Here is a 25174-nt window from a genome sequence, read left to right as displayed (position 1 = left end):
TAGAATGTTATTTAAAATAAGACACAGTTCAGTTTCAAAAAGAAAGAATCATTCTGCAAAATACAGCTTGGACTCATTTGCTGGTCATTTATCATCCCTGAGAGAGTGGGATACAAATATCTTTATTTGGTATTTTTTAATGATTTACAGGGCGATGACTCTTGTTGGCACCAGAGAAGCAGCAGGCTCTTTAGGACTTTGAGAAGTGCCCCACACTGTTTAGAAATGACATGGAAAATATTAAATGTAGCATATGCAGAGCAGCTCTATAGTCATTTCTCTTTAAAGATGATGCCAGCTGCTGCTCTGGGAGTGGACTCAACCCACAGGCCTGGGATTCTCTAAGCCAGGGGTTCTCATCCTCCAGGATCTAATGCCCCATGATCTGAGTGGAATTGATGTAATAATAGAAATAAAATGCACAATAAATATGTTGTTGGCTTCCCTGGTGACTCAGCTGGTAAAGAATCCACCTGCAATGCAGGAGACCTGGGTTCAATCCCTGGATTGGGAAGATCTGCTGGTGAAGGGAAGTATTCTGGCCTGGAGAATTCCATGGAGTATATAGTCCGTGGGGTCGCAAAGAGTCGGACATGACTGAAGGACTTTCACTTTCATTTTGTTGTTCAATCACTAAGTCATGTCCAACTCTTTGTGACCTTCTGGACTGCAGTACGCCAGGCCTCCCCATCCCTCACCATCTCCCAGAGTTTGCCCAAGTTCATGCCCATTGAGTCAGTGATACTATCCAATCATCTCATCCTCTGCTTCATGGATCACAGCCTTGTCATGGCAAAAGGGCTAGCATAACTCAGTGAAGCTATGAGCCATACTGTGCAGGGCCACCCAAGATGGACTGGCCATAGTGGAGATTTCTGACAAAATGTGGTCCACTGGAGGAGGGAATGGCCAACCACTCCAGTAGTCTTGCCACAAGAATCCCATGAACAGCATAAAAAAGGCACAATAAATATAATGTGCTTGAAATCCTCCTGAAACCATCCCTCCCACCCCTGGTCTGTGGAAAAATTGTCTTTCACAAAACCAGGCCCTGGTGCCCAAAGAGTTGGGGACCACTGCTATAAGGGATTCTTAACAAATCTTCATTTCCACACTCAAGTGTGTGTGTTTTCTTTCCAGCGCTTTGGAAAAGCTTTCGTTTTTATACATCTCCGATTTCCTTCAGGTAGTGGGCAAATAATAATGTGCCTAACATTAGTGCCCAGTAAATATTTGTTGAATGAATAGTTAAATGGAATGTTATAAGCCTTATTAGTATTATGGCCTTGGCATGAAACCTGCAAGAATAGACTTGAGGCAATCAAGTAATTTCCCTTAACAGTACAAGCTAATTATTTGAGAGATGAAGATCTGGTGCATAGTATTTATTTGTCAGGCAACATTTGCACCTAATTAAAGGTGAAAAAGTTGTTTGTAGCATTGAAGGGATAACATAATGACCCACTGTTTAACAGCTTTTCAATTTTCCTTGCCACTCTTTCAGGGAAAATATACCAAGATGAAGTTAATGCACATTCCTTTTGTGTGTGTGTGTTTTCTTTTCTTCTTTTTTTTTTCTGTTATCATTTTCAGAGGACAGACTGGGGATGGAGCAGGGAGGTCTTTTGACGGTACTTTTATAGCCCACCTGCCTGTATGACTTCTGCAGTCATTCTCTTGACCTTCGATGACTGGTAAAATTATCCTTTCTTACGAATACCACCACCAAAGATCCAAAATGAAAATGCTACATTCTTATCATAAGCCTTACAAAGTTTCATTCATTCATTGATTCATTCCAGAAATATGAATTGAGCGCCCAATATGTATACCAGGTTCCATGCTAAAGTTATGAATTTAATACCAAGCAAAATCCAATGTGGTTCCTGCTGTCATGATGCTTATCATCTGGGATGGTTGGTGGATATTAATTGAATGATCATACTAAAAACTACAACTACACACTGAGTTTTACAAAGAGGAATATGGTTCTTCTGGGACTTTGTAACAATAGGAATTGGTTTAGAGCAGAGACCAGGGAGAATTTTACTAAACAGGGTCCTGCTGCTTAAAGCTCTAGAGTGTCTGAGGAAAAGGAAAGATCATCCCAGGCAAAAAGACAATCAAATGGAAGCGTTGGTGGGAATGCCAGGCCACACTCCTCAGTGCCTACGGATAGGCTGTATTAAGGGCTGGAACTTCATCCTCTGAACATTGAAAAGACCTAGAACAGTCATATACGTGAAGGTTAGGAAGTGCGGCCAGGGAGAAGATAGAACAGTCATATACCTGAAGATTAGGAAGTGGGGCCAGGGAGAAGATATACCTGGACCTTGTCAGATCTGTGTTTGGGGGTGGAATACAAGTACCCATTCTTAACAAATATAACATGAGAGATGATGATGCTAAGCTCTGGATGGTCCTTTGCTGCAGTCGAGCTGCCTGGAAATTGTTACCTGCCCCCCTTACCTCTGCCAAGTTTCAGAACAAGCAAGATACACTGGGTCTCCACTTGTGCGCTACACTGTGCAGAAATAATCTTGTCATTTTTTTTCTGGGCACTGCTCTTCTTTTTGCATTTCCTTTTGATGATGGGGAGGTGGCACAATACAGTTTTTTCCTGTTTTTGACAAAGTGTGCATGTCAAGCCTTCCAGCTCCTTCTGTCCTGGTGTAGAGAACAGGTCTGGAGGTAGCTCACCTCCGCTCCTCTCCAGTGGCAAGAGCTTGGGCACATGGATTAGTCTGTCTTTGTGCCTTGCCAGATTGTTCTGAGGATTAAGTGAGTTAATATTCATAAAACACAGAATGAGGAGTGGCACAGAGTGAGCGCTCAATTGATGCCAGACATTATTATTAGCTATTATTGATAGGGCATGTTGTCAAAGGTATATATTGTTGAAGTAGAAAAAAAGCAAGACACAAAATCATATATCATTATAAAGAGCTTACACAACATGTTCTGATAGATGCTGAGGATATGTCAGCAGATACTTGGTAGTTACATCTGAGGAATGGGGCTAAGAAGGAAGAAGGTAGGCAGGTGGCTTTTACTTTTTCACCACATAGTCTTGTTTGTAGTAGTTTGTTTTTTTTACTATGCAGCTTTATATTTTATAATAATAAAATTGTAAAGAATAGTATAGAAAATCCATCAATACTATTTGGTATGTCAGTTTCAAAATAATGATCTCAATATACTTTTTCATAACTTTCTTCACTTTTAAGTTTGGATCTATCACTTGCAGAGTTTTCCTGGATTTAAGAAACATGTATCCGAAGTCCAGCAATTCATCCAATTTTTGCTTCTTTTGCTTATGTTCTCTTCAAATAAGGGTTTTCTGACACCATGTGCCATGGTGACCGCACTGTTATGAAATGACTCTGCTTGTTGCTCCATCTCTACAGAGAGAGCTGTCTGGAATACTGTTCACCCACCAAATTTAAGCAATGCAGTTGGTTCACTGGTTACTGACTTCACTGTACTTTTAAGTGTCACTTAAATTTTTTATAATGAGCGTTTTTATAAAAACAATGAACTCATTTCTAAACCTTGGAGGTGGGGAGTATCTCTTCACTTTTCTGTTTAGTAATAAGCACAATACTCAGCACCTAATCTTTCCCAGGGATTCGGGAAGCTTAACTTCTTCAGGATACTGATGCAGTTCAGTAGCTCCTGTGTAGTAGATGTTGCTTGTGAAGGAGGAGGCAGTTGTGCTCAGTGGTTGCTGCATCAGATGCAGGAAATGTATTCAATGATTATTGAATATTAACATACGATTTGTCAACCTCTACCTGCCCCCACCCCCGCCCACCGGCCTGTTTTTTATGTTTTTGGGTTTTTTTTAAACAAGTGGAGGCTCTTTATATTTAAGTAAAGATTTTTATGGATTAAATTTATCCTTATCAATAGTTTACTCTGCCCAGTTGAGAATCATTAATATTGTATAGGGCTGGCACATGGTAGCTTTGATCATCATTTAAATACCACTCTTCCATTTGCAGTGATTACACACTATCATCATCAATCAGATAAGAATGCAAATCAGGAGAGAACTTTGAGTTCCCTAGTAAATACTTCATAAAGCCAACATAAGCTTGCCAACTAGACTATCATCTCTGCAGAAGATACATTTCCAAGGAGTAACTGTATTATACAATACTTAGTACACTGTGCCCCTCAGGGTATGACGATAATTGTCTGTGTATAAGAGACTGCAAACAACTTGACTACCAACTGATTCTTTACCACAGCCTAATTTTGCACAGCACAGGAGCTAAAAATGTTTTGACATTTTAAAATGATTAAAAAAAAATCGAAAGTAGCATAGTATTTTGTGACATGTGGAAGTTATATGAAATTCAGATATCTTGTCCCTAAGTAAAATTGTGTTGAAACATGGCATGGTCATATGTTTACAGAATGTCCATATCTGTTTTTGTGCTGAAAGGGCTGAGCTGAGTAGTTGTGAGAGACCTTAAGGCATGCAATGACGGAAATATTTACTATCTGACTTCTTTATTGGAAAGCTTGCTGACCCCTGCTTAGGGGTTAGATTCAGGGAGAATTTAGTTGTGTATATGTCTGTTTGCTTGTTGATAGTTGATGATTTTGTACCTGCCCTGTGGTATGGTCATCAAAGCAGCTGTAGAAGTGCAATGGTCCATATTCTTTAACTTTAAAATCAGAAGAACATTATTGTGTGAGAAAATTAGATTATCAGAGGGATTATGAGAAGTGTCATAGGAACAAATGGAAAGATTTACATTGTCTCCCAAAGTTATGGATTTCTCATCTAATTTGAAGACTTAAAATAATATTAAAATTGTTCCTAGATTCTGAAATTTGAAATTCTTTCCTCTTTGGGTCTGAGAAATCTTCTGAAAAGCAAAAATCTTTTATTCTTGTGACAGTGCCATTTCATATGGGCCTTTTGTTCAGTGATATTGTCATCCTGAATGATTCCATTGGGTTTATACTTGCACTTGGCTGTCAATAGGATATGGTGAACAATTGGATAGTAGGCAATACCTTTTAGTAAAGTGTCTAGGGTATCCTGCTCATTTGCAGTGTCACTTGAATTAATTAACATTCCTGGCTGACATTGACACACTTACCTACCCTAATACATATGAAAATTGAAATTTATATAAAAGCCATACTGCTACCCAGGAAGAAAAAAATGTTAATAATAGTATCATTACATGTTCATGCTAAGTCCCCTCAGTTGTGACTCTTTGCAACCCCATGGACTGTAGCCCGCTAGGCTCCTCTGTCCATGGGGATTATCCGGGCAAGAATACTGGAGTGGGTTTCCATCTTCTCCTCCAGGGGAATCTTCCCGACCCAGAGATCCAGCTTGCACCTCCTGTGCCTCCTGCATTGGCAGGCATATTCTCTACCACTTGAGCCACCCGGGAAGCTGCTAAATGTTACAAACTTGAAGCTATGAGTCACTTTGATTTGAAACCCCTGTTGTATACACAGCTGACTGTGTCTGTCCCCTCTCCTTTTGTTCTGTCCAGAGGCTGAAGGCTGCATTGACTCACCACCCTGCCGCCATGTCGAATGGGACTATGAACACCATGGGACACATGATGGAAATGATGGGCTCCCGGCAGGACCAGACGCCGCACCATCACATGCACTCACACCCGCACCAGCACCAGACGCTGCCGGCCCACCACCCCTACCCGCACCAGCACCAGCACCCACCGCACCACCCTCATCCTCAGCCCCATCACCAGCAGAACCACCCACATCATCACTCCCATTCCCACCTTCATGCACACCCAGCACATCACCAGACCTCGCCACACCCACCCCTGCACTCCGGCAACCAAGCACAGGTAGACCTTTTTCATTATCTCTTTCCCCCTTCTCATTAACAGTGCCGGCTCTAATGAGGGGCTCGTTGGCAGCAACCTTACTTGACAAGCCCACGTGTTCTAACACTCTGAGGGACTCTGTTCATTTCCTAGGAGGTAATGGTTACTCATAGGACCCTCCCAGGTTGCACTTTCCATAACTAATATGATAAATATCAAGTCTAGTTTCTAAGGGAAAAGGGAAACTTCAAGTTCTCCAAAATGTATTTTTGTAGTATATTACAAAGTTAACCCTAAAAATGTAACGCCAATGGAAGATTAGGAATTTAAGCATGTAATGAAAGAAGTGAATAAAGAACGAGAAAGGTAAGTTCATTCTAACCATGGTTCTAGCTGCAGTGCTTTATAACATCTTAGAGACCCACTTGTGTCACCTGTAAAATGGAAATTAAATACAGTGGGCAATCTTCTAAATAAGAGTAAATGTTAAAAATATAAAGAGTAACAATTTCAGGCAGACAAAGGTTCGGTGATGGATGTTAGAGTGTAAGGTGCTTTGTGAATCTTGAAGAGAGATGACTCATCCCACCCAATGAGAAATGCGTTGGAGGGAGCAGACAGAGAGCCAAGCTCTGTAGATGATCAGTTCAAGAGAAAGGCCAAACTCCAGAGGTGGAAAGTCACCAAGAGTGGCTAGAAAGAAAGCCAGCATTTAGACACAACTGGAAGAGGGTCGGGGGACCAGGCAGACGTTATGTCACCCAGCCCAAGAAGAGAGGCGGGTCCATGTACCCGAGTGAGTTTCAGTAAGTGGATGAAGGGCATGTCTAGGAGCATGGCTCGCCCTGGGCACTTTGAACCTTCAAGTGAAATGACCTTTGTCAGTTCCTTCCGCCCACCCAGGTTCCAACCAGTTGGGTCAGAATGATGTCGGAAGCTTGGGATCGCCAAGTAACACTTATTCACTATCTCTTTCATCATCTGACTCTGTGCCTCTCATCAGGCAGCTTCTAGAGCTTGTACATTCCTGCCTCCTCCAACACATACCAAACCTAGAAAGCCACCCACAAAATGGGTTACCCATAAGCAGCTTTCTAATCTGTTCAATAGTTAAGATTATTTGTTAGGTAAGCTTACTTTTGCAAAGACTCTTAGAAGTATTCTACATAGCAAATAAGAATCAGGCTTTGGAATGAGAAAACTTTTATCCTTTTCCCACCTTACTTGTGTGACTGAGGTCAGTAGAAGAACCTCCCTAAGTGTCAATTTTTCCGTCTGCAAAATGGGGCAATAATAGACTAAGCCCAGAGACTTAGGAGTATTAAATAAGAGAATGTTTAGCCCTTAGAACAGTTTTCAATACATGTTAGCCGGGATTAATTTCAAACTGAAATAATGTGATAGAAGCTTAGCACATAGTTTAGCAATCAATAAAATGCTATCCAAAGCACCTTTTTAATCATGTGCCAATGTAGGTCATGTATTTAGAAGGGGAAAAAGAAAACTACAAGATCAAAGATAGAAGATAGATTCACATGTGTACTTTCTTTCTTTTTAAATGGATAGCGTAAGTTTTGGTTGAATTTATGGGCAGATTACTTCATAGACAAGTTTAAGAGTTTATTAAATATAAAAGGCATTCATTAGCTAATTACCAGTTAGCCAATTGGCCTCCATTTCAAGTCAATAAGTGGCCAATTGTATATGCAATCAGTTAATTGCTTTTATAATTGGCTACATAAAGTTGCTTTTTTCAACAAAACCAGGTTAGTCTTGTTGAAATTTGAACAAAATTATTTAGAACATATTCAAAATGCTCCTCTTAAAATGTATTAACTTGGTTGATCAAATGAAATTCGGATTGTCAGAACACCAGGAGTAGAAGTTTACTAAGGTCATCCAACTCTGAGATTCTAAAATGACTTGGAATAAATTCTTCTTGAAATTACAATTAATTGTTTTTGATCAAAATTTTCAGAGAATCTGTGTCAACATAATGTCATTCTATTTATTTATTTATTACTGAAGTATAGTTGACTTACAATATTGTGTTAGTTTCAGGTGTACGAGGTAATTCGGATGTGCATATATATGTATATATCTATATTCTTTCTTATTTTTTTCTATTATAATTCATTACAAGAACTATGAACATAGTTTCCTGTGTTATACAGTAAATCTTTCTTGTTAATCTATTTTATATATGGTAGTATGCATTTGTTAATCCCATATTCCAAATTTATCCCTCCTACCCTACCCCCAACAGAATGCCATTTAAAAAGATAATGCTAAGTAACAATAATTATCAGAGACACAAATTCTGGTCTTAGGCTTGCATTTGCAATTTCTCTTGGCTTCTTGTAATTCACTTGCGTATCAGGATATAATTTCAGAGTCCTGGTATCACTCCTAGGTCACTTAACCAAGCCACACCTTGACCCTGAACCTGGACAAAGCCTGAAATCACCATGTCCTTACCCATTTGGGTTAAAGCAGAGGAAAAGGATCAAGGGATAAATGTTGGTTAAAGTTAGCATGGGAGAACACAGCATTGAAAGAGAGGTCTCCATAGTGAAGGTTAAACCCTAGTTTTTGCCTACTTGAGAGTCTTGTCTAGGGCTGGCAATGAGAGATTGTTGATTCACACAAAGAAATAGTAAGGCAAAAATAGCCAGGTTAGCGCATTCTTTCCTAGTGCTTTGCTTTGCAGTGGTTAGCTCAGAGGTTACTGCATCTGAAGACTAGTGCTAAACATTTGCCAATAACAAGGATTAAATCTTCAGCAGCCGCTCTGGTGAGTAAGATCTTAGACAGTTTATTTTGTTATTCCTTTATGATCGTCAGGAGAGGAATTGCCAATAAACAGTTTTAGAAAATGTCTTTGCTTTAAAAAAAAAATACTGAGATGCAATCCAACCTCAGTCCTAAGCCTAATTCTTTAGTAATGTATGGTTTGATAGAGTTTAGGATTAAAATATGTTGTTACTCAGCTGATGGGCAACCAGGAGCCATTATTAGTACAAGTATAGTCGTTCTGATTGGTTTCAATCATAGGGCTGGAATGTGGTAGAAAAGCTGGCTGGGTTTCATTTTTAAAACTTTTTGCCTGTTATTTCTGCAGGTTAAATGCCTCTTGTAAAACAAATTTATAGGTATTACACCATAAGCCTGAGTGACTGAGCAATGAGAGGGTAGAAAAAAAAAAAAAAACGCTTTATTGAGAATGAAGAAAGGGGAAGGAGTGAAGTGCATTAGGGAAGCATTAGGTGTTCAGACACATAAAGAGTCAGCCATAGAAATTTCACTAGGTGCTGAGTGTCTGCTGTATGAAGGGAAATAAAGCTATATGTGAGGGGGTCCCTGAAACCCTACATGTTGCTGAGCCTCTTGCAGACCTTACAAGGAATTTAGAAGCATAGTAAAGCATTTTAATAAAGTGCTTTGCCACTCCTGGGATTTCCTTATAATGTAATAGATGGTGCTATGCAACCATCCCTCCATGTCAGTAGACACCATGTATTAACAGGGCTCAGTGCTGCTTCAGGATGGACTTTCAAAGGTCACGCTTCCCAGTCACCTAGAAATTCACCCACTCACCATCTCCTATAATCCCTTCAGCCTTAGTCAGGCTCGGAGGAGGAGAGAGACCCAAATGGAGTTTGGTCCCACAAGACCTTTGCATTAAGAACTGTGACGTTGTGACAGAAGGATTGCAGGTACTTTCCAGGCTTCCCAGGGTTCTTCTGATAAGAGTCATAGTGGTGATGCCATCCCTGAGGTGTATTCTAGGAACAAGGTTTTGACACCATTGGAATGAAATGCATTCACAACCTGCCCTGAAGGAGATTTCTGCAGATGACAGCAGACCCATCTGTACAGTGACATTCACCCCTACCTCTCTGTTTTCATCCATCACCATACGTGGGCACTTTCAAATTTTACAAAGCACCTTAAATAAAACATTTTTAACATCTAAGGAGGAAGAAAAGTGTTTCTTTCATCATGATTCAGCCAAATGCCAGTCAAGGGAGGGGGGTGAATCTACTTGACCCTCTTTTCGCACGTCATCCCTGTAACTTGCCAAAATATCATAGGAGATAGCTGGGTGATGGTTTTCCTCTTCATGAGTGTGACTTCACTCTTAGCAAAACAAGTTTGATGTGCTAACTAAAGCAAGGCGATGCCTGTACTTCACGTTTCAACACCTTACCCAACCATCCCTTCTCTCCCCATCACCTCCTCTCTGTCTTCCCCAGCAGGTTTCACCAGCAACACAACAGATGCAGCCCACCCAGACAATACAGCCGCCCCAGCCCACAGGGGGGCGCCGGCGAAGGGTGGTGGATGAGGATCCTGACGAGAGGCGGCGGAAATTTCTGGAACGGAACCGGGCGGCCGCCACCCGCTGCAGACAGAAGAGGAAGGTCTGGGTGATGTCACTGGAAAAGAAAGCAGAAGAACTCACCCAGACAAACATGCAGCTTCAGGTGCAGGCCACTGTCTCTTTCCCAGGACTCAAAGGCCCTGTGTACCATTGGCATTTCCTGGCCCGGCAGGCACTTGTTGACCTAAGCCACAGAGCGACTGCAGGCTTGATTAATTCTTAGATGCTCTGCAAAACAAAACCACCATTCAGTTTTCAGTGCATCTGCGCTGACGAGGGAGACCCTGCCCAACTAAGTTATAGGGCTGAGAGCAGAAGCTTTGGTCAGACAGAGGTTGAAACTCTTGTTCAGCACCTACTTGCAGTGTTAAATCTCTCTGGCTCTTAGTTTCCTCATCTGTGAAATGGGAATAATAACCTCATAAAATTGTTGGGAGGAATAAATGAACTCATGGTCTACAAAACTGTTTGCACGATGCCTGGCACATAGTAAGTCTTCAACTGGAAGGCAGCCCTTTCTGTTCCCTGGGTGAGGGGGTTGCTTCAGCTTACACTAGATTGTCTGTCTTTTTGTTTAATGGAAGAAAAGTTTGTGTAGATTATTTTGCTTCATAAGAAAAGGCACGTTTCTACCTTATTTTCAGACTTGCCAAGATCTGAATCTTGCATTATTTTTGCTTTCTCATGGGTGGCTCAGTGAGGGACATTTCATAACAGGGCCAATTCTAGGAGCATTTGAGAAACTGTGGTACCTGGGGCTTCTCCAGCAGGCTTCATGTCATACAAAAGGTGCAATTCAGGGTATTTGTTCTCACACAGAAAGGAGGACACTGTTCACCAGCAGAAGAAAAAATCAAGTATTGGATGTGTGACAAGCAGTCCAAGGATAAGAGTAAAACTGTAGATTAGAGCTCAGTGCTTCCAGGAGTAGAGATAACAGCTAAAGATGGAGATAAGAGGGGAAAGAATGCCCAAAAGAGAGAGTCTGCTCCTCGGGAGTTCACACGTCACCTTCACCCACTCCCACATCCTCTGTGGATCTTTAGAAAGGAGCAATTAGGGCGCCAAACCTCCAAAGCCTTTGCATGTTTAATTCCATTAAATAGAAATGACCTTAGGACATTCAGTGTACAAATTGAAAGTGTACAAGAAAGTTTAGGTTATTCATGGACTGACTCTTGTAATTTATGGATGTTCACTCTCCCCCCGCCTCAAATTTATCATTCTTTTAATGATGGACATGAGAAAGAAACTGGGAAACATATACAGTAGATATGGGGGAAGTCCCACTAGCTTGTACGAACCTTGGATAAAGGTGGAGACCCTATTCTTACCCTCTTCCGCGACCATCTACCCCCTTTTTCTAGTGTTAGGTCTAGCCTGAAGAGTTCCTGAGTGTCTGTACTCAATATTTGTTTGTTGAATAAATGAATGAGCTCCCCATCACTAGTGTCCAAGAACTAGCTGCCTGACTACTTGGCAAAGATGTGATTTAAGGGAATCAAGCCACAGAGTTTGGCTGAACACAGACATCTCTAAAGCCACTCTGACTTGACAGTCTGTAATTCTAGAATCTGGCAGGCATAGCCATATGTGAGAAGCTTTGAGGTGGAATGTGGGTAGGCACTTTTAACATTAATAATCATCTTTTAATTTTTATGTGTATTGAAAAATGTAATCAGAACATCAAAACTTCAATTTCACAGATTATTTTTGGTCAGGGCCAGGCTAAATCATTAAAAAAATGAGTTAATTTGTACAAACATGTTAAGTAAATAAAAGTTCTGGTGAATGTGACCTAGCAAATATCACAGCAGTGGTTTTCTAATGACTGGAATGTGAGCATCCCTGGAATTTGCTACCAGTTCTGAAGTCTGCAAGATGACTGTGAATGGGTACAGGTTTTCTCAATCTTGGCACTATTACCAAGAATAATAATTGTTAATTATTCTTTGTTATCTCCTGTGCATTGTACATATTTACCAATACCCTTGACCTCTACCCACTAGATATCAGTAGCACCCTCCACCCCACCCCTAAATTTTGACAACCAAAAAGCCTCTAGACATTGTCAAATATCCTCTGTTGGGGGGTTAAAATTACCCCTGATTGAAACCCACTGAGTTAGATAGAGGAGCCCTGAGTAGCCACCTGACATGTAATCAGATGCTGAGAAATTTTATATCAATTTTAACTAAAATGAGTCCTTGCAGAAGGACTCCAGGGTATTGACTGTCACCCTAGAGCCTGAAGACACAGGGCAGGGGGTGGTCATAGCAGAGAGCCAGGGAGACGAAGGATGTTGGGTTACTTTGAGGTCAGATGGGTTCACGCCTTCACCTAGCCATATATGTTTTAGCATTTACTTAACCTATAAGGTATTAACATATAAGGTAAACATTTCCTTTATGAGAACAGGAATTATCACATTAATTATCACATTCTAAGAGCCAAAATGGCTAAGGATAAAAGATACTAGAAATCTAATCTCTGAAAACCAGAAAAAAAGTCTCATTCAACAGGCACCAATATTTTTGGTTGTTAAAGCAGTGCCTAAGGAAGGACAGTCTCTGAAAAGGCTGAGTTGTTGGTATTTTCCAACCACTGCTTTGCTTCAGAGGGGCGGAAACCACAAGGGTTCCAGTCTTCGGGGGTGCTGAGAGCTCTGTATCAGGCCATGCGATGCTGGAGAGGAGAGGCACATTCTGCTACCTTTGAATGACCCCTCTCCCTCTCACTGGACCTTTGTCAAAAGAAAAAGGTGTCTCTCTTGAGGCTGATCCAGTGAGTCAAATTTTAAGTAAACAGAAATGGAAGGTGCTAAACAAACAAACTCTCGCCAAAAGGAATATCCAAGGTCTGGATGGCCAGCTGCCACCTTTGAGTTGTTTTCCAGCATAGAACCTTCTGGCTAGGCTGCAGAGCTTCAGATTGGAAAAATCAGAGCTGAGCAAACAAAATCAACTCCCAAACTTCATTTCCTCGTCTCACAGCAAATCTCTGCCCAAGAGGTCAATGCAAGTATAGGAATTAAGGGGAATATTAAAAACCACCAATTTTACATTTTATTTAGGAAGAAACTGAGGCTCGGAGGACATGAGGAGTCTTCCCAAAAGTCACACAACAAGCAAGTAGTAGGATGAAGACCCAAGCAAGGCTTCTCTTGACCTAACCCACTGCTCTGTGATCTTTCATTCTAGAAAGTTCTTAAACTACGAAAGAATCCACATTCTTTTCACTGAGAGAGTGGCTAAGATCAGTTCTAACTTCACCAACTGCTAATGTGGTACTCAGTGGATTGCTTGTGTTCAGTAGATGATGTGGAAATCATCTGGTCACCCATGGAAATAATTGCTTTTCTTTTACAGTGCAAAGACACATGGCCTAAGTCGCTGCTGAAATTTTCGACACACAAGCCCAGGTTTGGGACTTGGCACAAGAAAAGGCCAGATGGGAACTGTTGCTGTACAAATCGAAAGTCCTTTGTTTTAGAATGAACAAAACCTGGCCTCAGTTAATCTATACGGGAAAAAAAAAAAAACAACGGGTGGGGGAGCTATGTTGTAGGGATCATTTTGATAATTATATTCTTGGCATGGACTACTGCTTGCATCAAAAAGCATTCTGAGTTTATCATATTAACAAAATGACATCCCCCAAAGCCAAAAACTGAAAATGTAGTTATTAGGGACTTCTTGGAGTCCTTATTTCAAGTATGTTGCTATAGTGTTGAATGTCTCTATAGGGGTGCTACTTCATCCCAAGGCAACTTTATGGATTTAAGAACAGATTAATCTAATCACATCTATACTCTCACAGTCCCTATTTAAATAGCTAACCTTTTAAGTAGCAAACCCCAACTGGTTTAGAAAAAAGACAAAAAAATTAAAGGCTGATTTCAGCAGGAGAATCAATAGTTAAAAAAAGAAAGTGTTAGTCTCTCAGTCATGTCTGACTCTTTGCGACCCCATGAACTATAGCCCGCCAGGCTCCTCTGTCCATGGAATTCTCCAGGCAAGAATACTAAAGTGGGTAGTCATTCCCTTCTCCAGGAGATCTTCCCAACCCAAGGATCAAACCCGGGTCTCCCGCATTGCAGGCAGATTCTTTACCTTTGAGCCACCTGGGAAGCCCCTCAATACTTATTATTAATACTTTGCTCTTGCAAAGTGCTTATGTATGAAGACCTATAGTTATAACCTACACAGGGGAGTAAAAAAACTGGTGATTTGCCTCAGTTCATAAAGCAAGGTAATTCAGAATAAGAAAATGCCTGCAGAAGTCCTGTGTGTGTTTTTTTCTTAATTTCCCTACCAGAACTGCCGGCCACTTTTGATTTCTTTTATGCATTTTGAAACATTTGCTGTCTGATTGTTCTCTTCCAATATGTATTCAAAGTGACTTCCAGTAATGTTACCTTGAAAAGAATTTTTGTTTGAAATGTAGTCTAGTGTTTGTGTATTTCCTACATCATTTGGTCTATCAGTATAGAGTAATATCTATCAGTACCTATCAATATGTATTGACGATGCTTGTGCACAGTGAACTCCGCTTCCTCTAGGGCAGTGATTCTCCACCTTTCCTAACTCAGAGGCTCCCTTATGGAATCTGAGGAAGGCTCTAATAGACTCTCACAATGTACATGCAAGATATGGACTTGAAATTTTCCACAAAAGTGAAACCATAAACATTCCTTTGGAATCTGCCCTGATAAGCTGTGGAAGTAAAGGGGATGCTAGAATTGTCTCCCTTAGGAAACATAAGACTTGATATCTAAGCCCATTTGAGAATACCAAAAGCAGTTATTTAGTGAGTTAAAAATCAAGATGGAGACCTTCATTAGATTATTAGGTAATTAGCATTCTCAATAGAAAGCGACACAGAAACATAGAATAAAAAACTGGGACTTCCCTAGAGATCAGTGGTTAAGACTCCATGCTTCCACTGCAGGGGACACAGGTTCAATCTCAGGTCTGGGAAATAAGAATAAAAAACTATCTTACAGAAAGTAATTAGAAAACTAGTCCAACCACCTTGTTTTACACTAGGTTGGTGTAGCAATTGTGAAAGCCAAACCTTGTTATTCTCAACCCTCATTTGAGAGTTCCTTTTTCTGCTGGAAGTTCCCCTGTGAATTTCTGTTGTTTTTATGGCCATTAGACTTTTATTTAGTCCTTATCAGCAACATACTTATGTGTGCATGATATAAATGAGACAGAGGCTGATAGTTCTGTCTATGGAGAATATTAACTGACATTCATTTTCCAATTATAACATAGCTAAATGATTACATATTACATTAAGAAATATGTCCATATTCACATATATCTTTAAATGATGGTCAGTCATCACTGTGATTTTAAATAATGGTTAGTCATCTCCAGGTTCCTATATTTTTACAGACTCTCACTACCCCCAGGGCTACAGGTTCTATACTTACAACATGTTGGTTTATTAATAAAGTGCTTTGCTATCCGTAGACAAAAATGCCACTAAAATCATCACATTTCATTTTGAGGCCAAATATATACACATTCACGGAGAAGGCAATGGCACCCCACTCCAGTACTCTTGCCTGGAAAATCCCATGGGCAGAGGAGCCTGGTAGGCTGCAATCCATGGGGTCCCTAAGAGTCGAACACGACTGAGTGACTTCACTTTCACTTTTCACTTTCATGCATTGGAGAAGGAAATGACAACCCACTCCAGTGTTCTTGCCTGGAGAATCCCAGGGACGAGGGAGCCTGGTGGGCTGCCGTCTATGGGGTCACACAGAGTTGGACACGACTGAAGTGACTTAGCAGCAGTAGCATATACACATTCATACATCTTAATCTTCTTTTCTCACTTTTTTGTTCAGTTTTTGTCTGTTTTGTTTTTAATCAGGGGTTGCCTTCTACTTGATGGTCTAAAAGTACCTTTCTTTTACACAGGCTATTTTAAGCAGAAGGAGACCTGGGAAAAGCAAGGAAGACTGTCTGAATTTACATGAGCATAAAATCAGAGGGAAAAAAATCATGTTTAAGGCTGAAATAAATTGTCCTATAAAGTTGTCCTGTTGACCCCCAAAGTGACAAGGGTCACTTTCAGCTTTGCCAGGGCCCATTATCAATCATACTTATTTGGAGGTGGAAGCGCAGCTCACCTTCCTGAACGTTCTCAAATTTAAGAGCAATTTTCCTGTGAAATTAAGTGATGTATTCATCATTAATGCTAATTTATCAGATAGGCATTCTTTTGAAAATTTTATTGTAGTTACTTTACAATGTTGCATTAGTGTTGGGTGTACAGCAGTGACTCTATGATACATATACATATATCCATTCTTTTTTAGATTCTCTTCCCATGTAAGGTTTTACAGAATATTGAGTAGAGTTCCCTGTGCTATAAAGTAGGTCTTTATTAGTTATTTGGTATATAGTAGTGTATTTATGTTTATCCCAGTCTCCTAGTTGATTCCTCGCTCCACCCTTTCATCTGATAGACATCTGTATTTTGTTTAGTTCAGAGGAGAAAGAGAAAAGCCTTTGTAGATGAGATTTTTATTATTTTTTTATTTATGCTACTCAACATTTGATTGCTTATAATGTATTTTGCAAATGAATTTGGAAATAGGAAGTATTCTTTGAAACAAGTTACCAAAAAAATTTTTAATTAACTTCTAGAATTCCAAACTTACTTTCCTAGGTGATAAATACATGACTGAAAAGCCAAGTTCATATTGAAAGTGTAGATACAACTTAATGACAGCAATGTTAAAACACCTTTTCCTATGTGCATGCTTTTTTAAAGTCTCTTTCATGTGGCATGTAATGCCTGGCAGCCACAAAGAACACTGGTCAAAGAGAGGGTATTATTTATCACAACTGAAAAACGGCTTATGTGAGCTAGTGCTACATTTATAGTTTACTTTTATCAAGTGGAAGCACCTTGGAAGAGTCTATTCTACATTTATACAGTTGTCCCTGGGTATCAGCAGGGTATGGGCTAGCCTCAGATACCATAATGCATTTCTGCTCAAGTCCCATAGTCAGCCCTCTGTATCCGTGGTTCTGCATCCTCAGATTCAGTCAACTGCTAATCATGTTACACTGTATCTATGGAAAAATCCACATAGTAGTAGACAACTGTGCTTGTAGACAATGGTGCCACGTACATTATTCCACAAACTATGAACCTTGAATCTGTCTTTTAAAATTACTACGTAAAGTGGAGATGTGAGACACTTACCTAAGTCAATTTTTAAGATGCACACACAATCCACAATACCCTGATATTGAGGGGGAAGGGAGTTTATAGACTGAAATTAGCCAAGCTAATTAACGAACCAATCAAATTAATTCCATTACGGTCCTAAACTCTGTTGTCCTTTGCCTGCCTGGACTAACCCGATTCCACTAGTAGAGGACCAGCATTTGCACCATACACCATATCCTTCCATGCCTTCTCCTAAGTGGCATCAGGCATAGGGACGTGCTCTGTTGAATTGTAGCCTATTAAGAACTTCTTTGAGGGAATCAGCTTATTCTGAGGGCATTTAAGTTTGAAGTGACTCATCCTGCCACACAGTTCTTCCCAGTGTCTCACCTTCCCCTTCTACTCATGATCAGTGTTAGCCTGTAAGGTAGTGTGAAGATGATTGCTATGAGAGCTAAATTTACTGAATGCATAGTATATGCTAGACATTGATCTGCGTATTTGCTTCTATCACCTCATTTAATCCCCACAACAACTCAAAGAACTTTCTACTATTTTCATCCCCACCCAAGGTTGTTGGAAGTTAGCTGGGTTATGTTACCTGCCTAGAGTCACGCAGTCAGTGTACAATGGAGAGTTCCCACCCAAGTAACTTTTCATAGAATTCAGCTCTTGATTGAAAACCTAGTCTCTTCAGAAAGCCCCTGGTAAGCCTGAGGGACAAATTGAAGGCAAGCTACACATTTCCAAGTAAATCCTGTTGTATAATAATAGTATTAATGTCATTCAGATGTAACAGAAGTGTACCTGTTCAGTGCTGAAAGTGCATGGGGCCTTTGGTTTGTCGTCTCTGGTCTTCTTAACATGATGCTAATCTGTCTCTTTCCAGAATGAAGTGTCAATGTTGAAGAACGAGGTGGCACAGCTGAAGCAGCTGTTGTTAACGCATAAAGACTGCCCCATAACAGCCATGCAAAAAGAATCACAAGGATATCTCAGTAAGTCATTGCCTTTTTTGCTTTTTTTTTAAGTGTCCAGGTTTTTGCCACTAATTTCGCATTGGATTTATTGAAAGAACAAAAGTAAAGTCTAGACTGCACACCTAGGTGGATAAGGTGCTAAAATTCTTGAGCAGCTGCCAGACTACTGCACCAGGGGGAATCCTTCTTTTCCGACCCTTGTTCATCACCACGCCCACCACCTCTGGATCATTTATGGCTAGACATTCCCTGGCATTTCATGTTGTAAAAATCCCACCAAATTCCAATTTTGCAGCCAGTAGGAGCCCAATTACCAGTGGGCTAGCAGTTTTTTATGGGCTGGGAAACAGGCTTCGGATGAATCATATCCAGTGCCCCAGGATACGCTGCATGTTATTCACTGGGCTGAAAAGCAAGTGAGCTTGTCTCAGTTTACCAATAGGTAAAGTGGATCCTTTTTTCTAGAGCCCAATATCAGCACCTGGAACATCAGTAGGTTCAATGCTAACTCAGTAGGGAACAGTGGGAGGAGTGGGGATTTACGGCTGAAGGTCATTTTCTTTTCCAATAATTTTTTAGATTGAGCAGCACAGATTCTCCCACCACATGTGAGTATTTTTCCACATTTGCTATATGTATGGATCTTTGAAAAGACAAGATAGGGACTTCACAGGCCGTGACTCAAACACATCCAGTCCTGTTGCTGACCTAGAAGGCATGGGTTTGTTGGTAGCTGTAAACTGGGAAGGCATAGCTTTGTGACCAACAGTTGAAAGTTTTGAAATTAACCTCCCAGAGAAAATGCGTGACACACGTTCTGTTTCTAGCAAACACCTAGCAACATTTTTGAGTGGTCTCCGAGCCCACCCCAGGAAAGTGCTATACTGGTTTGTGTGTGTGCTTTTTCCTAGGTCCAGAGAGTAGCCCTCCTGCAAGTCCCGCCCCGACATGCTCGCAGCAGCAGGTCATTCAGCATAACACCATCACCACTTCCTCGGCAGTCAGCGAGGTGGTAGGAAGCTCCACCCTCAGCCAGCTCACCACTCACAGAACAGACCTGAACCCCATCCTCTAAAATCTGTGGGTCACACCTTGCCTTCAAGAAGAGCTGTTGCGTATCCTGCGTCCTTTCTTTTAAGGGCATTTTTAGAATTAACTCAGACCTGGAAGACTCCTCAGCCCTTCAAAGACTGGCTTTCATTTTTATAGTTATTATGGAAATGTTGTCTTTTATACTTAGTTATATAAGAAAAAAGGGAGTTATGCAATTAATAATCTATCAGCTTGGGAAATGCTTTGGTGCTTTTCTCCAATTTTCTGGTACCAGTTACTTGTTTATAAACTGAACTCTTTCTGTACATAGTCATGGTTTCATTCTTATCAGTCAAACTCTTTGCCTGAAATGTTGAGTCTTGTTAAACCGCAGCTTTTAGCCAAAATGAGGCGTACATAGATGTCCGGTAAACAGATTGCAAGGTGACTGGGGGGTGGAGTCTGATGACATCATAACTCATGTTGAGTTTGTGCTATGATGTCACCAGAATGTCAGGTAAACATAGAGCCTTTTCCACAACTGTTTATCTTACTATTAAAAAAATATTAATAGAAGCTCCACTGATGTCCAAATAAAATCAGCAAGGATCTCACCCTCCTCCTCCTCCTCCTCTTGGTCCACTTCCTTGACTGCCCAATTTTCCTTTCCATTTCCACTTTTACCTGGGCTCCCTGTTGACGTTTTATTGTTACTTTCTTCTGTTTTATTTTTTCCCTTTAGCATTGCATGTAAAGAAGAAAATAATGTTTAAAGAAAAAAAAAAAAAAGCTAATGTGGACCTAGCCATGGCTTCCCTTGCATGTGACCCACAGCTGGAGTTCATTCAACTCTTGCTTTTTACACAAGAGTAACCAGGAGACATTTAATGTGCCTGATTTAATGTTTTTAATAATCAGAACAAATAAAAGGTGGCTTAGCCATAGGTGAAGCACTGTTGAATGCCAGCTGTGGAGACACTAGGGAAGGGAGCTTTATAAGCCTCAATTGTGAAAGTCCAAATTACGATGCAAGGTTATAACATCACACCCTCGAATTACAACTGGTTTTATATGGCCTGTCTATAATGTTGAAAATCCATGTACTATATAATAATGCAGAAGGGCTCTGTTCACTACACGGATTACATTGTTCAGTCATCAGCTGCTAATAGCCTAAGATTTATTATTGTTTTTTTCTTAAGCTTATGGAACCGTCTTTGCTGTTCTGGTGGGTGAAAGTAGACAAACTACTGGAGGAACAAAGAGAGAAAGAAAACCTCGTGCTTCCGTAGAGCTGCTCTCAGCCCTTCCACCACAGCTAAAGCACTCTGGCTGTTGAAAGAATCCCATGGATATGGCTACTCCACTCTTCTGCTAATCCTGGTTTATATTTTCAGCAACTTTTCTGGACTTTCCCATTATAAAAAGCAGACAGTTGTGCCTCCTTGAAACAAGCCATTTTACTTGGTGAAGGTTTTCATATCACAACTCACAAGTAACGGGGCTCATGTTTTTCTCTAGTGGTCTAGGCAGATGCTGGTGTTTCATCTCTATGTGAATGTTTGACCTCCAAACATGAGTCTGTGTGTGTGTGTGTGTGTGTGTGTGTGTGTGTGTGTGTGAGAGAGAGAGAGAGAGAGAGACAGACAGACAGACAGACAGACAGACAGAGGGGAAGATTATGGGATTTAAAAGAACAGTATTTTACAAAATGTGTAGCTTTTTTAAGAGTTCAGAATAGGGAAGGATGTGATTTTTTTCTCTCACTATAGTATAATAATCTATTTTGGAGAAAAAAAGAAAATATAAGGGTCATGAAGCATGGTTTTTATAACTAGTTTTAGTTTTATCTAATAACTTGCTTTTTAAATCAATATTTATCAACAATCTTTTCATGTATGCAGTGCTTTCAAAAAGAAAGTTCTGAGTTTCCAGGAAAACTCATAACTTGGAAATATGATCTAAAAAAATCAAAACACAGACAAAAGCAAAAAAAAAAGAGAGAAAAGAGAAAAAAAGAAAAAAAATGCAAACAAGAAAAGGATTTTCTATTGTATTTTAGACAAACATATCATTTTTAAGTATTTTAAATACTGAATTCATTATCGTTTTATTTTGTTTTGAATCCCAGCAGGAATAGCTGAATGGTTGAACCAAACTGGCTTCATAAGAAGTTTAAGATTTAGCTCAAAAAGTAGTTAATATCCTTATCTCTATTTTGAAATCAAAAATAATTTTTTTCTAAACTCCTTCCTAGGACCATTTAGGTGTCCCCCTAAAAAGGAGAAAGAGCTCATTGAAATATTTGTTTGGGTTTTTTAATTTTTATTTTATTTTTGTTTTGCTTTAAGTGAAAAATATTTTCTTTCTTTCCTGCATGCATAGCACTTAATGAAATGGATTTTTAAAAAATCCACTGGTGATATCAGAATGTCCAAGGAGTGGGCTGTCACTAAAATTATGGTTTACTTTACTTCTGTTCCACCTCTTAATTGAAATATTTAGTTGTGAAACCGAAAGCCTCTGCAGTTAAGAACTTGCCTGAGTTTTCTTAATTCAGCAACTTGACAGTTTGACTGATGTGCATTATGTATAGCTCAATTATGTCTGTTTTTTATGCTAAGTAGGCAAACCAACCACACACACGTTAGCAAATGGGCCTCAACGTATAATTAGAATACACTGTCTTCTTGTTATACTCAGGGCCTTTAGGTATGTTCATTAGCGGTGTGGAAATAGATTAAATGGAAGATGCCAGCGAGTCGTCAGCGCTTCTTGAAATCCTGAGCAGAAAGGCTCACTGGTCAAGTCTAGCACTCAGCTTATCAATATGAAATATTTCACTTGAAGGCCTGGCTTTCACCAGACCATCATAGAATCATTGGTCTGCCTGAACATCTTTCCTTCTTGCCCCACACTTTTTGCCAATCTGAGGAAACATTCTGCCCTGTTCTCCCCTCCCACCCAGCTACTGGGTCACCCACTCATATTGTCATAGATGGGTTGCAGTGACCTTCAGAGCACCCATGCTAAGGCGGGAGGGCTGGCAGCGATGCACTGCCTCTCTTCGTTCCCAGGTGGGTTGCTATCAGCAGGATCTGCCTTTGAAGTCACTACCAACTTGGCCTGGAAACTTAGCACCTCCCCTGCCTCCTGTGATGGGAACTAGCTTCCAAGATAGGGACGCCTGATAGTGTTTCTGCCAGGTTGGTTGTCACCTACTCTGAGCTGTTCCCATCCCAGTTGTTTCTCCTAAAGACATTTTTCAACATATATGGGGACAGTAGAGTGGAAATCCTCCCTGTGGATGAATGCACGCGTTTTAACGCCTGGTGTGAGGTTGAATGTTTTGCCTTTTCCCTTCCCCTCAGCCCTCTCCTGTCTCCACATCAGTGTTCACCCGTCGGAGTCTTTACATGGCCTGTGGGGATGAGCAATTTGTATGCTGTCACTGCCTGCGTCCTTATCACAAGGGTTACTTACTTGGAGCAGTTGCTGTTTGGAGCCTGTCGGGTTCATGAAATCAAATGCAGCAAATGTTCTGAACGGAGGGGCATCCATGGTGAATGTTCAGGTAGTCGTGCTCTGTTAGTTCAGTAAATCATCGTGTGTCAGTTGAGTTTGTCATTAAAATCAACCAGCTGTGAGAAAAGACCAGCCATTGGCTGGGGGTTTTTAAGCATCTATAACTGCTATAAACCTAGCCATCCAGTTAGGATAGAATGTGCTTCTTTCTGGTTAATAAAAACCATCTAAGAAAATATATATGTATGTATGTGTGTATACAGTGGAATTCAAGGACCAAAGCAAAATTTGAACAGGAATCTATTAATTTAGAATTTTATAAGATATTTATTAATAAATGTTATTTTTAAACATTCCATTTGAACAATATTCTTCTGTAGGATCTACTTGTTTTTAAAGGATTAGTTCATAATTAACTACTCTAGATATGTGTATCTTCCTTTTTCAGGGTTTCAAATGGCTATTCTCCATCATCTGGTGGAAATGTCTGTTTAGATCTCTGTGCATAGAAATTTCAAGGATTTTTATTGTTCTGTGAGTTGTTTTTTAATCTATGTTCAGAACAGTTGTAAACCATCTATTTCTTTTTTTTTTTTTTTTTTAACTTGTAAAGTAAACTCTTTCCTTTAGGAAGCAGAGTTCAGCTAAAGGGAATCTGTAACTAGAACTGGAACAGCTCTCTTGTTAAAGTGTAAAAACAGCTTCATCTCTGCTTCTCCCCACTGCACTCCAACTTCCTAGAATGCCTTGCACTATTTAGCTTTGTTGGTGCTTTTCTTGTCCCTTCGCAAACCGCGTGCAGTAGCTTTAAGCCATTCAAGTTCCATTATGCAGTGTATCTGAGAAGGGAAAGGAAATGACATGTTTAAATTGGAATAAAAATGTGCCTATGCGAACAGTAGCGACTTAGAATCTCTCTTCTGCTTTTAAAATAATTTATATTTTAAAATTGCACTTTAGCGTTTGTAATCCCTGTCAGTTTCTCTCGTTCTCTTCAAACCTCCTCCCTGTCCTCAAACTTGCCTTCTCCCTTTCCTTCCCAGCCCCCTAACTCCCCAAGCTTCCTCTAAGGCTTTGAACTGCATCATTTAAAATACTTTATGGAATATGTGCCCCAGGTACATTTGCGTGCATTCACCAGTAGCATAGCCAAGACGAGTTACTCACATCCGCCTAGATGAAGCCTGCTACGAGAATGCCAAGGAAAAGAGCCAGTTTATACTCTTTATCCCTTTATTCATAGCATTATTTTTTAAAATGTTATGTAACAGACGTGAAGCAGCAACTATGCTATACTTAAGAATTTTCTATCTCATCCTCCAAACCAAAGTGTCCTGAAGGAGCCAGGAGACTTATTCTTTTGTGCGTCACTGTGCAAGTTGGACTGAGGTCCTCACCATCGTCTCTCTGGGCTGCTGAAAACACTGTGGCCCTAACTATTTCATTCTTGGTTTCAAAAATACAGTGTTACCTTGTACCATGATTAGGGACAGCACCTCTTTTCTACAATTCTAAGCTAAAAAAGGACCAGAAGACACTGAAGCAATAAACTTACAAGTAAAATCCAATACCAAAACGAAGAAAAGAAACAAACAAACAAAAAACCCTTGCTCATCACATGAAATTGAAGAAGTGTATGTCCACTCAAAATATTTTACTATTTCTTGCGGAGTTTTTCAGTGATGTAATGATTATAGCCAAATTGCTTAAAGAACATTTATATATATTTTTTCTTATAAAATTGTCTATTTAAAAAAAAAAAGCTATTTAACCACAAGTTGAAGAGGGTGGGGGTAAGGCCAAATCGCCAGCATTTGTTAAAAGATTAATACTCTTAAGTGGCGTTCTGATACCTTTCCAAGTTTATCATCACAGGGGATCAATAATTATCAGCTGTTCTATTTAGACCAACTTACAATATCTAGCTCATTAGAAGCCAGGATTTGGAAAGCTCTTCTGAAGCCATTGAAGATTTTCTTACATTGAGTTTCATTTTATAGAACTTTCTAGGATTTTTTTTTTTAACAGAATCATTTTAGCCTCAGGACTGAGAATGTGGAGAGCCTGAATAAATTAGTTTTAAATACATCATTAAAATCTTATGCACAATAAGCTCATTAGAATCTAGTTTGCTCCTTTAGAATACCAAGTCTATAGATGCTACAGGACATGATGAAAGGTATCAACCATGCTGAAGTGGAAGGGGTTTCAGAGAAAGGGCCCTTCCC

At 40.1% G+C, this 25174-nt stretch overlaps 1 protein-coding gene across 3 annotated transcripts in view; it reads left to right on the top strand.

The window, feature by feature from the left end:
• Positions 1 to 23842, top strand: part of CREB5 (cAMP responsive element binding protein 5) — a 442462-nt gene extending 418620 nt beyond the window's left edge. The window contains exons 8-11 of one of the 3 annotated variants that reach the window (XM_040259717.1): positions 5526 to 5849; positions 10088 to 10315; positions 18299 to 18407; positions 19301 to 23842. In XM_040259717.1, the coding sequence (XP_040115651.1) occupies positions 5526 to 5849; positions 10088 to 10315; positions 18299 to 18407; positions 19301 to 19464 (825 nt within the window). In that variant the 3' untranslated portion in view covers positions 19465 to 23842. Of the gene's footprint in view, positions 1 to 5525; positions 5850 to 10084; positions 10316 to 18298; positions 18408 to 19300 lie in introns of all 3 variants that reach the window. The other 2 variants (XM_040259716.1, XM_040259718.1) reach the window with 2 other exon arrangements.
• The last annotated feature ends 1332 nt before the right edge of the window (positions 23843 to 25174 follow it).

This window comes from Oryx dammah, unplaced genomic scaffold (assembly GCF_014754425.2).
Source record: "Oryx dammah isolate SB20612 unplaced genomic scaffold, SCBI_Odam_1.1 HiC_scaffold_18, whole genome shotgun sequence".
Lineage (NCBI taxonomy): Eukaryota > Metazoa > Chordata > Mammalia > Artiodactyla > Bovidae > Oryx > Oryx dammah.
Note: the sequence above shows the minus strand (reverse complement) of the source record. Positions and strands in the feature narration are given on the sequence as shown.